The 15,689-nt window shown below is 43.0% G+C and overlaps 1 protein-coding gene across 2 annotated transcripts in view; it reads right to left on the reverse strand.

The window, feature by feature from the left end:
• Window positions 1–4,042: 4,042 nt before the first annotated feature.
• UBASH3B (ubiquitin associated and SH3 domain containing B) overlaps window positions 4,043–15,689 on the reverse strand; it is a 138,079-nt gene continuing 126,432 nt past the window's right edge. For both annotated transcript variants that reach the window (XM_059414994.1, XM_059415003.1), the window contains exons 12-14: window positions 11,501–11,607; window positions 9,898–10,007; window positions 4,043–8,650 (exon numbers count right to left, since the gene is read on the reverse strand). In XM_059414994.1, coding sequence (XP_059270977.1) covers window positions 8,513–8,650; window positions 9,898–10,007; window positions 11,501–11,607 — 355 coding nt within the window. In that variant the 3' untranslated portion in view covers window positions 4,043–8,512. The remainder of the gene's footprint in view (window positions 8,651–9,897; window positions 10,008–11,500; window positions 11,608–15,689) is intronic.

Below are 15,689 nucleotides of genomic sequence, written 5' to 3' on the forward strand. Positions count from 1 at the left end.
GTAGCCCTCAACAACGCCCAAGCCTCTTGGTGTCAGTTTCCCCATCTGTAGAATGGGGAGAATAATTAGAGCACGGGAGGTATGACCGGGAGGTATGAATTCAACGTAGTATCCCAAGCGCCCAGCACAGTGGCACACAGAAGATCCTCCATCAGTCTGAAGCTCTTATCTCATGCCCCCAGGAACTCTGGTAGGGTAGATCAACCTGCAAAAGGAGAAAGTCTGCTAAGCTTTTGTTCTAAGGACGGCTGCCTAGAATCGAATCGAATGGATCCCACTGAAAAATGAACCCAGGTAGGAGTTGATGACTGTGGTTTGGGGGAAACGCACCCAGACAGGCAGGTGCCGGCTTCACATCTCCCTTTATACCTCTTTTCCGAGGACAAATGACTTCCCAAGTGGTCCTCATCTGCAAATGAGGGGGTGAAATGAAACCAGTGGTTTCTAAACTGCATTCTGAAGAAATCAAGTATCCCCCCTCCCCGGGTGCCTCAGGGCTGGGCAATATTTGCCTTAAGATTTCTTTACAAAAATATCTTAAACGATTAGTCCAGGCTTTGGAACAAGGCTGACACAGCGCAGATCTGTGCCCTAGCATGTACTAGCCATGTGACTTTGGGCAAGTTTCTGGATTTTTGTAAGATTCTGCTTCCTCTTCCGTAAACTTGGAATAATAAGAGTATCTAGGGGCTCCTGGGTGGCTCAGTGGGTTAAGCCTCTGCCTTCGGCTCAGGTCATAATTCCAGGGTCCTGGGATCGAGCCCTGCATCGGGCTCTCGGCTCAGCAGCGAATCTGCTTCCCCCCTCTCTCTCTGCCTGCCTCTCTGCCTACTTGTGATCTCCATCTGTCAAATAAATAAATAAAATCTTAAAAAAAAATAAGAGTATCTATTGAATAGGGTAGTCAAGAAGAAAAGAGAAGTTTCTACCTGTTAAGTACTTAGTGTCTGATACACATTAGCAGTCGGGAGATGTTGGCTATCACTTTGCCAGTCTCTGAACTCACCAATTTTTATGCCAGGTAAACTTGTGTCTGTGCTGGATTCTTCTGGCTTAGAATAAAACCCAAATGCTTCGCCACGGTCGCAGTGGAGGTTGGTGAACTTTTTCTGTCAAGCACCAAGTATATTTTAGGCTTTGTGGGTCATACAGAGTCTGCTGCAGTGCCTGCCCTAGCAGGCTGGAAGCAGCCTTGGGCAAAATGTAAATGAATGAGCATTGCTTTGTGCCAATAAAACTTTATTGATAGGCCCTGGAATTTGGATTCTATAGAATTAGCATGTGCCGTGAAATAGCATTCCTCTTTTGGTGTTCTTTAACCATTTGAAATTGTAAAGACATTCTTAGCTTGTGGGCCGTATAAACACAGGCCGTGGGCTGGATTCTGCTTGTGGGCCAGTAGCTGGCCAAGCCCTGGTGTACAGGGCCCTGTGTCTAGGTCTGCCTACCTCTCCAACCTTGTTTCTCCCCACTTTTTTTTTTTTTTAAAGATTTTATTTATTTATTTGGCAGACAGAGATCACAAGTAGGCAGAGAGGCAGGCAGAGAAAGAGGGGGAAGCAGGCTCCCTGCTGAGCAGAGAGCCCGATGTGGGACTCTATCCCAGGACCCTGGGATCATGAATGGAGCCGGAAGCAGAGGCTTTAACCCACTGAGCCACCCAGGTGCCCCTCTCCCCACTTTCTGCTGTGCTTCCTAAGCTTTAGCTCCCTGACCCCTGGTGTGCTAACCACACCAGGTTTTCATCGGGGGGCATCTGCATTCCTTCAGTCTTCCTTGAAACCCCATTTAGCTCTGCACCCGGCTTCCTGGCCTGCTGCTCGGGGACACCGCACCCGGCCTTATCTCAAGTACGTCCTGCCCCACATCCGTCCCAGAGTTACTATTGGATAACCCAGTTTTCTTCCTAGACGACATTGATCAGCCTCTGTATTTATCTTGCGTATTCCGTGTCTCTGTCTCTACTCCATAAGGGCAGGGACCTTGCTTTCTTTGCCACTGTAGCATCAGCTTGCCGCCCTGCCAAGAACATCATGTTCAGTCAATACTGTAGAATGGGGGATGAATCCACGCCCTCCGTGTCTTTGTTTCTTTCATATAGTGCGTTCATAATACCTGCTCTCCTTACCTTGTGAAATTACGAGAAACGAAAATGGGCATTTAAGAGGAAGGTGGTAAATCTTTAAGGCAGCCTCATAGGCAGACACCAGAATGCAACCAACACATCCTCTTACTGAGGAAGATAACTTCTGGGGATAATAGTAAGTGATACCAGAATGAATGAGGCTGCTTTTGTTCCTTGTCTCTGATATTTTCCACAGATAAGGAAATGGCGATATGTGTTCATTTCTCTTTGGCCTTAGGAAAAGCAATTATTTATTTACTAGCAGATAGTATCTTACTAGGATGCCCTATTAGGCATTTTATTTATTTGTTTGTTTATTTGTTTTAAGAGAAGGAGCCAGAGAGAGTGGGCGGGGCGCACAAAAAGAGAGGGAGAGAAAATCCTTTTCTTTTTCTTTCTTTTTGAGAAAATCCTTTTCTAAAAATATTTTATTTATTCACTTTAGGGACAGAGCAATCACGAGCAGGGGAAGGTACGGAGGGTGAGGGACAAACAGACTCTCACGCTGAGCGCAGAGCCTGACACGGGGCTCGATGCCAAGACCCTGAAACCAGGACCTGAGCCGAAACCACAAGTCAGAGGCTTGACCTGCTAAGCCACCCAGGTGCCCTTATCAGGCATTTTATAGTCATTATCCTGTATCCCACAACTGTGCTGTAAAAACCCATCTGCCCATTTTACGGGTGAGAATGGTTTAAGCGGTCCAGTAAGTGGCTGAGCCAGGATAAGAACCCAGCTCTGTCTGATGCCAGAATAAGGGCAGCTTCCCTGGTACAGCACGAGATTCTTCTCCGGCGATACACAGACCTTCCGGATTGCGCCACCAGCACAGTGTCTCCCAGGAGCTCTCCAGACCTGCTGCTCTCCACGGTCAGGAGCAAGCCATCTGGGTTTCATGTGTTTATTTCTGGCAAAACGAAGTATTCTGTTTCTTCAGAAGGAAGAGTGCTTTTTGGTCCTCAACTTACTTAAAAAAAAATTTTTTTTTTCTGGTTTTGGCTTAAACAAATCCAGAGCACATGGATTCATTTTCCCTGGATGTGCAGGCAGCCTTTACATACATCACAAGAGGGCAAAATGAGTTTGGGGATCTGTCAGGCAGAGAACCACCGAGAACCAGCCACGAGGCTAAACATAGCTTGGTCCTTTGTCAGATAGGAGCATTCGCTGCTACTTTTCCTCAGGAAGTAAACCAGGCCCAGATTGTGGCTGGCTCTGTCCAGGAAAACCTGCGTTCGTGTCCTGAGAATAAATCTGCATACATGGTTTATTCTAACTTCTATTAGCTTCACATAGTCTTACTTCAAAAATGGGGTTGGGGTGTCCGGGCGGCTCAGTCCGTTGAGCATCTGATTCTTGATTTCAGCTCAGGTCATGAACTCAGGGTGGAGAGATCGAGCCCTTTCGTGGGGCTCTGCGCTCAGCACTCAGTGTCTGCTTGAGATTCTCTCTGTGCCCCTCCTCCTGCTCACGCTCTCTTTCTCAAAAAAAGAAGGGTGGTGGCCTATTATGACTTTTGGTAGTGTGGAACCTAGCTTGCGCTGGGTTTCCCTTTTCTTACCCGAATTCTTAATCTATGGATGGTCCCTTGCATGCCTACCTTCTCAAGGCAAGCAAGGGGTGAGGGGTGAGGGGTGAGGGCTCGCGCATGCGCAATTAGAGCATTTCGGAGCATGGTTTCTCACTCCTGGGCGAGTGTCACCTCTCCAGCCTGGGTGACCCAGAGGGGAGCCTCGCCAAAGGGGAATCAGAGACCTCCACAGTGCTCCCAGAGCACCTTTCCATTTCCATCAGCAGCAAACCCCCCTCTGGGCCCCTGAGCGAAGAATCCCACTCTTAATGGACATTCATGAAACAATAATGACCACAGTAACATCTGAAAACATGATAGGAATAGAGACCACTCAGAATATAATATGAGATTGCTCTGGATTGACTGAGGACACAGTTCCTCTTTATTAAATCATCTGTGAACCACTTAAACCGAGATGCTCCTGGAATGGAATGATCTAGTTACAATGGTGCTGGGGCTGTATCCAGAGGAAGAGCAGACAGCTGGGAAAGCGTAGATGCCACAGGTAGTTTACAAGGGATTTGGTGATACAATTTTGTGTGGTTTCCCTTCTTATAATGACAAACCTTTTTCTTCAAATAAATACACCTGAATCACATAGAAGAATAAAAAAAATATACAATAGCCTTATAAATGAGAAAGAAACCAATATGGCTCTAAAAACAGCAGGTTGAGAATGGTCTATGCATAACCGAAATGCTTTGGGATGGCATTCCCATCCGAGAAAGAACCAGCACACATTTCCCATGATACATGTGTATCCTGCACATAGTCCAAGAATAGTTCAACAGCTGCAAAATCCTGATTTTTGTGTGGGTAATGGCAGCTAAGTGGTACTGTGTAAGACATCTGTAAGAGCTGATTGTCTATTAAGTTTGACGACTCCTCACTATAATTTTAAACTTACATACGCTGAACGTAATATTATACATATTTAAAGATCAAGTTATTTCCTCCGTCTTTAGCGGCATTTTCTTTCCCCCTTCCCTCGAATTTTCATTATAGCTAGTTACTTTCCCAGGAAAAATTCATTATGTTGAAGTGTTAAAGAGAAGCAAATCCAGTTTGAATCCTATGTTTAAACATGAAAAGCATCTGCCGTCACTGAACAAAATCTCCTCCTGTCACCTCTGTAAAGTGAGTATTAACCTAAGTAGATGTTAAAAATGCTCTTTTCCCCTACCCTCCAAGGCCAGTCTCATCCCTGCTGGCAAGGCAGTGGGACTAGACTCCTGCCTCTTAGTTCTCATACGTGTGCAGGACTACAATTTAAATGCAAATAACCTTGCGCCTCATTATCTGAGTTCCCGCAGACACAGTACAGTTGTGACTTTGCCTGTGAAAATTGAGGGAGGTTCATCTGTATTCGAACACACGCATTACTCAGAGTAGATTCAAAAGAGCAATTCATCACCGCTTTCAAATTAAACCCTGGAGTTGCAGAGTGCCTAGGTTACGGAGGAATGCCTCCCTTTTTGTTACAGAGGGACGCTTTTCTGCAAAGACAATGAGACAGAACTTCTCTTACTGCAGCTTTTCAATTAGTTCCCAGTGACACTAGGTAATTGAAATAGAAGACTTCCTTCAATAGGAACACAGCTAGTTGAGTGGAAAAGATACATTTATGGTAATGCTAAGCGCCGTTGGAGGACAATGTAGATGCATCCAAATACCACTGACAGGAGAATGACCACATCAGCCTAAAATGCAAAAAAATTATCCACAATGATTTACCAAACCGACATCACTCCAGGAGATACTATTTTTTTTTTTTAATTTTTTATTTTCTGTAAAATCATCTTTTAAATATAAGGTTATTTTAAAATAATTCTTTGGTTAAAGTATAATTCAAATAAAAAGTAGAAACTCCTCCAAGCCATTCACTACAGGGTGAAAAATACCCCCCTCTTTCAGCCATCAGATGGCCATTTAATCAGCCATTCAGATTCTATGAATCTAAATGTAATGGAAAACACTGTATTCTAACTCCACACTGGGGTAAAGCAATAAGCTCCCGGCTACCGACGCAGTGATGGAGAAGAGGGCCTGGGAAAGTGAGACCCCCAGCTTGCGCATTAAAATGTGCCAATTATTCCCATCCACAAGGAATAGCCGTGGCATGTTAAAATCACCGAAACCGAAGTCCTACCTATGAATAATACTGGGGCATTAGCGGATTGATGGGACTCTCTTGTACCAGCAGCAAACTGTTGCAGAGTTTCAATCTCAGAACAAAGCCTTTAGTTAGTTTCATCTCCATTTCAGGCAACTTTCTACAATAAAACCAAAATTTCCCGTCTGCAAGTAACATTTGGGTTCTTCTCTTGATGTCCCTCTGTCCTTCCCTCCTTCTTCCTTCCTTCCTTCCCTGACTTCCCCATCCCCAATGTTAGTTCTAAATCAGCATCAGCCTTGGCTCAAAAAGAACCGAGCTGAAGTTCAGGGTGTGATGTCAACCTAGAATTTTTGGATGAAAATGAAATCATGTAATACACTCCTGCATTCTTTTTATTACACACAGATTCAACATGATTTTCAAAGAATATCTCCGTTGGAGTCTTAGTTTTTAAAATACCAATATGTGAAAAGAGAATAGAATGTGAATTCAGATCATTCAGACCATTTTGATCAACAATCCAGATAATGAAAGCAGAAGAATAAACTCCTGAATTCAGGGGTTTCCACCTCAATTACTCCACATGATTTCAGATCTCTGCCTCCTGCTTATGCAGAAGACAGCCTAAGACTCCGTCCATATTGTGCTAAGGACAATGGACCGGTACCCAGCTGAACTGGCATCTCAGGTCATCACAGGACCAAGACAGCCAAGAGGGGGAGAGGATAACCTATCCCGAGCCCTATTCTGCCCAGGTACAGACGCTGCCCAGAACACACAGCTACAATCTTCAAGGAAGTCAGATGTGAGGTGCTCAAGCATTATTCGGACCATTGCACATCCAAGAAAATTTGTGGAGAGTCTAATGAACATTACAGATCTGATTAAACAGTAGATTCATTTCATTACAGATGAAAGAATGAGTAGCAGTGACATCCTATCAGCCGTAATGTGATTTTTCTCCTAGAAATCTCTACTGGGAATATTTCCCCTATTTTTAAGGTTCAAACATTTTCTATTACTCAAGGGTATCAGCACGGAGTATTTTTATACCCAGTAGCTGGATCAGTGTTGGTGCAATGCTAGAAAAAATCAAGTTTGTTTCTTAAAATCTAAAATTCATGACATATTTGTCTAAGTGGCCTAAAAAAAAACCCCAACTGTAATCCTCTTGCTGATTAAGACACATAGCCAGCATCCTTTCACTTTCTTCCTTTTTTTAGGAATCCTCACTTTCCAGTTTCAAATAGGAGCACAGATCTGTTTTTGGGTTTCATATGTACTATTTGCTACAACATACACTGTTTTGTTCTACACTGTTTCTCTACATGTCTCAGATCTCATCTGCACACATTGTCTACACAGTGAACTACACCGCACCAGACCGTCGTGTGCGGCCCACAGTCAGCTAGTCACACAATTAAATACACATCGATAACTGATGTCTTAGTTTGATTGTCATTTATTTTTCTTTTAGATAAATTCCCTCTGAATTCAGGAAGCAGGTGTGACGAGAAGCCACAGGACGTGGCTCGCCCACCTTTTCTTAAGTAGCCCTACCTCGGTATGTTAAGTTCTAGAAAAACAAAGAGAAAATGACAGCACGCACAGCAATCGTGACTGTCATCCTTTAAATTAGTTCCCTGACTTCTCTGAGGGTCTCTGGTGTCACTGATGCATGGGTGGATGTGCTGCCCTTGGTGACAAGTGCTCTGTGTACACGACCTGACCCTGGGTACGGTCTGTAAAGACGTCCGTATTGCACAGGAATGAGCTTCTTGCTGACTCAAGTAACGGACCGAACACACACGCTTTCAAAATGCCAACATCCTTTACCAGTCACCACAGTCTAGACTCTAGGGGCAAAGATGAGCAGATCATGGTGATTTGGAAATGCTGGGACGTGGATAATGCCAGGTCGCTTTATATTTTGGAAGTTCTTTGCTCCCACAATTGAATACATCGCACGTCTGTCTTCCTCCTGAGTGTCCAAAAGTGCTTGGTCTCCCCATTTCACAGAAGCGAGGGGGAAGGGCCATAGCAAAACGCCGTAGCCAGTTGTTCTAGAGAAAACGCGGCGGGAGTAGGTACCAGGGTGGACGGAGTCGTCCAGCAGGCGCCTTGAGCCAGCAGCACGGGTGTGGGGGTCCTAGGGAGGGGAGAATTTGATGTGCAATAAGAACAACTCTCTGCAGGGCCATTTTTCTAATAACCTTAAAAAGAATCTCTCAGCTTGGCTTTGCCTAACTGGACATGGAGTTCGAGAGAATCTCATCCCCAAACTGGCAGCTCGGTGTCTCTCCAGCTGGATTCTGGACACACGCTGCCCTCTCGCATTCCTCCTTGGAGGAGGCTGACTGCTCCCTTCAGGAGCTCTCCGGCTCCTCAGCCACGCACAGCAGGAAGGAAGAACACATCTGCTGCTGTAGCAGGTGCCTTGATTTATGAAGACAGTTCTCGAAAGCTTTGTTAGCTAGGTAAGCATCCAGAGAGAATGAATTCCATCCCTGAATCAGGTCTTTTTCTCATTCCCACAGTCTCATCATCAGAGCTTTAAAGCATGAAAGGAAATCTGCTCAAAGACGCTGAGCTGTCTACTTAGGAGGTGGTATGGACTTGGCCACTGTCACTCAACACACGGAAAGACGCTTCTCCCGAGGGCCTTCTAGAGCCTCCTCTTCTCGTTCACTGCCGTGATTTATTCTTGCAGCAAGGTCTCTCTCCAGTTGAAGCCCCCAGTTGGTCCATGGGTGAGAGGGAGGATAGGGGGGTCTGTCAGCTGCCATATCCCAGTTTCTCCCAGTTCTTCGCAGGAACAAAACCCCAAGTATGGGATCTGAAGTCAGAGTAGTCAAGGAAGGGGAAACAGAAAACAGAGGTTTAATGCTTTTGCTTTGACCTACACATAAAGATCTTCAGGTGGCCCTTGGGAATAAGAAACAGTCCCAGGAATTGACAGGGGCTTTGTAGACTGGCCTCTCTTCCAAAAATCAATAAAGGAAAACAAAACAGATGAAATTGACAAATTAGAGGGAAAGGCATTTACACGGCAAAGGGATTCATCAGAAAAGATTCATTAAACGGTGAGCTCCCCTAGTGTAATTAAGTAATTGTTTATAGATTGCTGCTTAATAGTGTGGGAGGAAAGAGGACAATCATACAGAACGCTGAGGTGCCCAGAGTTAATTCGTAATTGTGAATCAAGCTGAAAATGCAGCTCAGACATTTCAGAAATTATATTTGGACAATGGGAGAGATTACGCTATTTTAAAACATTTTTCACCCAGTTTCTTTTTTTCTTTTCTTTTTTTTTTCCCCCTTCTTGGCATGGGTATCTGTAATAGTTGAAGCCGAAGCTCGCCTTTCCTAATGTCAGGAGCCATGGCGTCCCTAAACGTATTTCTGTGCACAGGCTCAGAGCTGCGGTTATACACAAGACAAAAAATCTCTGCCTTCAAGCAGCTTACAGAGTAATGGTGGTGGACTCAGATGCATAAATGAACTTTTAAAAAAATGAGAAAAGCATTGCAATCGAGTTTGAATCAGGTTCTCTGGGGGCAGATACAGGAAGCCTGGAGGGAAGTGTGTGGGAGGGCCGCTGATGGGAAAGCTTCTTCCACAGGCTTGAGAAGGAAGAATCCAGATGTGTGGGTCCCTCTCATGGGTTTTTGTCTCGTGGCCTTGTTCCTGGTTTGCCTTGCAGCCTCACTGTTTTAAATCACTGCTTCCTTTGGCCTACCACCCAGGCCCCCTCGTCTAGCTGAGCTGTCAGATGCTATCTGCGTCCACTCACCCGTCTTCATCTGGTCCATGGTTCCTCAGGGAAATCCAGACAGCCTGCCCTGAATTCTTAGCTACTTCCCAAATTTGCGCTCCTAGAAACTAAAACTCGCTCAGACATGTCCTTGTCTCTTACATGAGGCCCTACACAGAGCACCACTCGGTACAGCTCGGTCGAGTGAATTGATACACGCATCTTCCCAGCTCAGAAACAACAGCTGCAAACAGCTTAGCTGTCGGCCAGGCAGGGAACGTTCTAACACTGCCTGGCCCCACAGCCTCCGCGATAGAAAAATGAATTACCTTTCGGACCATTTGTACGAAGTCCTTGGAGTTCTGGGGGGACAGGCCCTGCAGCTGGCAGGTACATGCTTCCAGGGAAGACGCGTGAGCCACAATCAGGATGTTATTTCCTGGGGAAGAAAAGCAAGGACTGGGGAGACCATTTCTTTCTTCCTTCCCTCCTTCCTTTTAAAGATTTATTTATTTATCTGAGAGAGATAATCTTCAAGCAGACCCCCACGGAGCGTGGAGCCCGGTGTGGGATGCTTAACCGACTGAGCCACCCAGGCACCCCTGGGAAGACCATTTCTATAAAGACCTATGTAAACTTTATAAATATGGGAGGTCAAATGTTCCGGGGAGGGATAGACATCCTAAAAAAATGAGACAATTTGGCCAAACAATATTTTGAAAAGCTTTGTATTTCTAAGGCAGCCTAATATTGTTTTAAAAAAATAACCTTTTAATCTGAAAATAATTATAGATGCATAGGAGGCTATAATTATGTATATATACAGTATGTAAATATAGACAATGTATAAAATTACATCTCCTATATTTATGACATTGCATAATATGGGTACACACAAACATGGATACGCATATTATGTGTGTATGTAGCATACAGTGTAGTATATAGTACATATACTATACTATATTATACTGCATTATAGTATATATACTAGAGGCACAGCTGGGAGGTCGCACCTCCCAGGCATCTGACCTGCCCTGGTGGGAACATCTTGCCTACCTATGGTACTCTAGCAAAATCAGGAAATGGGGGCTGGCGTAATGCAGTTTCCTTTCTCTATCACGTGTGAAACTCTTTGTAAACACCGCAATCAAGATGCAAAACGATTCTGTGTCTACAGGGCTCTCTGCTACTTCTTATAATACAGTTTTCAATGCTGCCACCTTAGAACTGGGAGCACTTGATACTTTCTGGCTGATAGACTATGCTGGCGAGTATCTTTACAGTGGGGAGCACAGGAGTAGTAAATGAAATGAGTGGTTTATCACTGTTAATTGTTAGAATACTGCTGACTGGGGCTCTCCACGGGTAACATTTCGGTGTGTGTAATTCCAGTTTTTGCTCTATGAAGATAACTTAAAAAGCAGTGGAAATGTGCATATACTTTCGGCATCTCTTTTTTCCCTAAATGTGGATGGTGACTACTCTTATGTATCATTAAATATTTGAGTTTAGTGTTTATCAAATATAGTGACAGACTGGAGTCTTCCAGAACATCGTTCTTGGTCAGTGGTAGCAGTGACTGTGTTGGTGAAGGTGTGGGTGTCTGTGCTCCTGGGTCAAATCCTGGGCAACAATAGTGATAGGTTAAGAAATGTCTGAAAATTTTAACAGGGAACTTCCTTCACAGAGTGTAAGATAAACCGCTATAATCCAGAATTCTAAATGATTTCATATAGCAACTAAGTCTGATATATTCCCATGGCGTATCTACCATTTACTAGAGAGAATATTACAAATTTAACATGAAAGTATAAGAAAGCAAAGTCTTTCTTCCTTATTAAGCAAGTTGCAACAGCTTGAATAGCTTACAGACTGCGAGGGATGAATGACCATTTAATTAATTAGAGAGTCCAAAATGATATCACCTACCTTTACTTTTACACTCACTTATTATTTCTTTTGTCACTTGGAAACTTCTACTAATGTAAGTGTCGTAGGATTCTGAAACCACTAATTTGCTGACTGGAATGTGAGGTCTATAAGAGAAGAAATGAACAAAGGCGATGAAAACATTTTGATCCCAAGGCAAAGCAACTGCTAGGATTCTAAACTTTTATTTCAAGACCTTTCTAGAGTTCCCATAGTTCTGTTTACCCATTTTCCTAGAAAAGAGGGAGGTAGGAGAAGAGTAGTTCCACTCTATGGACGTGGGGTCGAAATGTACAGGATGTGCAGAAATCAAGGCCGTGCATGCAAGGGGTCTCAGTGACCGGTGGAAAAGGGGAACCGTACAGGTGCCACTTGTGGGTTAACTCGTGAGCAGTTTGACTAATTTTCTGACCATCAGCGCTGGGTCATGCAGCTAACAGGAAGCAAAGCAGAGTTAGATCTCTTTATAGATCACCGGAGATTTCCCAAGCCCCTCTTTTTTTAGCCTTAAACACCATAAGCTGTAAGAATAGGTTTTGTTTATTTTTGAAGTTTTTTCCCAGTTTTATTGGGACAGAATTGTTGCTTCACGTTGTAGAAGTTCAAGGTATGAAAGTGTCGATCGGGTCCACCTATTCTTATAAAATGATTTCCACCACAGTGTTAAGCTAACATCTCCATCAGGTCACCTAATCACCATTTCCTTTTTTGTGGTGAGAACATTGAAGATCGACCCTCCTCTCGGCAACTTTCAAGTATACAATACCGTATTATCGACTAATTACCATACGGTACAGTAGAGCTCCAGAACTTCTAACTAGAAGTTTGTATCCTTTGACCAACGTCTCCCCATTTCCCCAGCCCCCAGTCACTGGAAATCCCCCTTCTGCTGTCTGTTTCTCTGAGTTTGGCTTTTTAGATTCCACATACGAGTGATACCATGTGTGGGTATCTCTTCGAGCTCCTGTATTCATTTCCTTTGAATACATACCCAGAAGGGGGATTGCTGGATCATATGGTAGTTCTATTTTTAATTTTTAAAGGAATCTCCATATTGTTTTCCCTAGTGGCTGCACCAGTTTACATTCTCACCAACACAGCTCTTGTCTTTTTGAGGACAGCCATTCTAACAGACGTAAGGTGGTATCTCAATTGTGGATATCCCCCCCCCCCCGAATCATATGTGGAATTTTATTTTTTAGTTCAAAATAGTTTATTTTTTTAAACTTTATTTTTTCAGTGTTCCAGGATTGTTTATACACCACATCCAGTGCTCCAGTGCAGGCTCACCCAACACCCCATCCCCCGCCCCTCCAAAACCCTCAGTTTGTTTCTCAGAGTTCACAGTCTATCATGGTTCATCCCTCCCCTCTGATTTCCCCCAAGTCACTTCTCAATTGTGGGTTTAAATTGCATTTCCCTGATGACTAGTGATGCTGACATCTTTTCCTGAACTTGTTAGCCATTTGTATGTCATCTTTGGAAAAATATCTGTTGAATTCTCCTGCCTTTGTTTTGTTTTGTTTTTAAAGATTTTTTAAAAATTTGACAGAGATCACAAGTAGGTAGAGAGGCAGGCAGAGAGAGAGGGGGAAGCAGGCTCCCCGCTGAGCAGAAAGCCCTATTAGGGCTCCATCCCAGGACCCTGAGATCATGACCTGAGCCAAAGGAAGAGGCTTAACTCACAGAGCCACCAAGGCGCCCCCCTCTGCCCATTTTTAAATTAAAAAAATTTTTTTAACTCTCAAGTTGTAGGAGTTCTTCATATGTTTTAGATACTAACTCCTTATCAGATATATGATTTATAATATGCTGTCCTCTTTTGTAGGTTGTTTTTCATTTTTTGGATTGTTTCTTTTGCTTTGCAAGAACTTTTTAGTTTGATGGAGTTTCACTTTATATGGTTTCAGTTCTTATGTATAAGTCTTTAATTCATCTTGAGTTAATTTTGTCATTGGTATATCTACATGGTATTATCCATTTTTCCTAATACCATTTATTGAAAAAACTATGGTACCTCAGTGAGTATTCTCAGCTCCCTTCTCAAATGTTAGCTGAACATGTATTTGAGGATTTACTTCTAGGCTGTCAATTCTGCTCCATTGGTCTGTGTCTGTTTCTATGCCAGTACCATACTATTTTGAATAGTATAGTACAGATTAGTATAGTTTGAAATCAGGAAGTGTGATGCTTCCAGCTTTGTTGTTTTTTGTTGGGTTTACTTTGGCTATTTAGGATCTTTTGTAGTACCATACAAATTTAGGATGGTCTTTTCTATTTCTGTGGAAAACATCATACATAGATTTTGATAGGGATTGCCTTTAATCTAGAGATGGCTTTGGGTAGTATGGACATTCTAATACTATTCTTCTGATCCATGAACATAGGATATCTTTCCATTTGTTTGTGTCTTCAGTTTGTTTCAGTGGTCTGGTATATTTCAGTATACAGATCCTTCACCTCTTTCCTTGATTTTATTCCTAAGTATTTTGTTTTGTTTTGTTTTGTTTTCGATGCTATTGTGAATGGGATTGTTTTATTTCTCCTTCAGATGTGTTGTTATTACATAGAAAGACAAATTATTTCTGTATGTTGATTTTTGTATCCTGGCACTTTACTGAGTTTATTGATTAATTCTCATAGCCTTACAGTGGAGCCTTTAGGATTTTCCATATATAGAATCATATGCTCTACAAAGACATTTTTACTTCTTTCTTTCCAATCTGTATGCCTTCTATTGCTTTTTCTTGCCTGACTGCTTTCAATACTTTGTGAATGGGCCTTGTTCCTATCTTAGAGGAAAAGCTTTCAATCTTTCACCATGAGTTTGATGTTAGCTGTGGGCTTGTCATATATGGCCTTTATTATGTTTTGGTATATTTTTTCTATGCCCAATTTGTTGAGAATTTTTATTATTAAAGGGTGGGTATTCTCTCAAATGATTTTTCTTCATGAGTTGAAGGAGGGAGTTGAGCGTATGATTTTTAACTTTCATTCTATAAATGCAATATGTCATATATTGATTTTTGTATGTTGAACCATCCTGGCATCCAAGGGATAAACCCCATTTGATCACAGTGTATGATTCCTTTAATGTGCTGTTGAGTTTGGTTCACTAATATTTTGTTGAGAATTTTTGCATCTTTATTTATTAGGAATATTGGTCTACGGTTCTCTTTTCTTACAGAGTCCTTATCTCTTTCCTATAGAATACTTATCTGGCTTTGGTGTCAGGGTAATGCTGGTCTTACAAAATGAGTTTGGGGAGTTATAAGGATAGATTTTAAATGCAGATATTCGGCCCATTGGATTTGTGAACTTATGAAATCATCAGTCTTTCCTTTTTCTTATTTTGAACATAGACCATACACCTGGAAATAGGAAAAGCTCAGGGAACACAAAGATGAAGGGAACCCAGCTTCTACGCTTGGGGAGTTCTCAGTGTGTGGCTGAGGTGTGCAGGCTATTCGTGCAAATGGTAACTATGAACACTGTACAAAGGCATGTAAGAGGATGACCAATGCAGGGCTCTCCCATCTTGGTGACACTGCATGTTTTCAGTCTCAGCCACTGCTGTCTGCTCCGGTCTCTCTGTACTACTTTGAGTTGCTGGTCTCTAAGATGTGTATTTTGTCTTTGAGTACAGCTATATCATATTTTCTGTCTCATCTTTCATTGTTAGTGTTTGGATGGTGGATGGAGGTGGTTGTGAGTCCTCAAAGGGAAGTCACATGGCATCTTAATCAGAACATGTTACTGCTGCTACCACTACCACAAAGATTTATTGAGTGGTTCCCATGTGTCAGGCTCTGTGCAAAGTGACCGACTTGCATGCTGTGAATATAGCTCTCCTAGCAACCCTTTTGCAAAATCCTGTTTGTGGTTGACAAAACTAAGGCTCAGAAAGGCTAGAGAGGACTTGCCTTTACTTAAACCATTAGCAACTCTCCGGCCTGGATTTGAGTCTGGTCTGAGATCACTACCTGTAAACCCAGAGGCATTCTGGATGGTTTCGACAGTGTGCCACCCCCAAGGCAGCCCTTCCGTGCACTTGGGTTTACTGTCCAGAGAGGAAGAATGGCATTCTCAGTGCCATTCCCATCCATCTGAAGGAAACCCACACTCCTTGAAATCACATTCCCTCAGCAAGCATACTTCTCCTAGGAGACAACCTTCTGAGTCTCACAAC

This window comes from Mustela nigripes, chromosome 1 (assembly GCF_022355385.1).
Source record: "Mustela nigripes isolate SB6536 chromosome 1, MUSNIG.SB6536, whole genome shotgun sequence".
Taxonomy (NCBI): Eukaryota; Metazoa; Chordata; class Mammalia; order Carnivora; family Mustelidae; genus Mustela; species Mustela nigripes.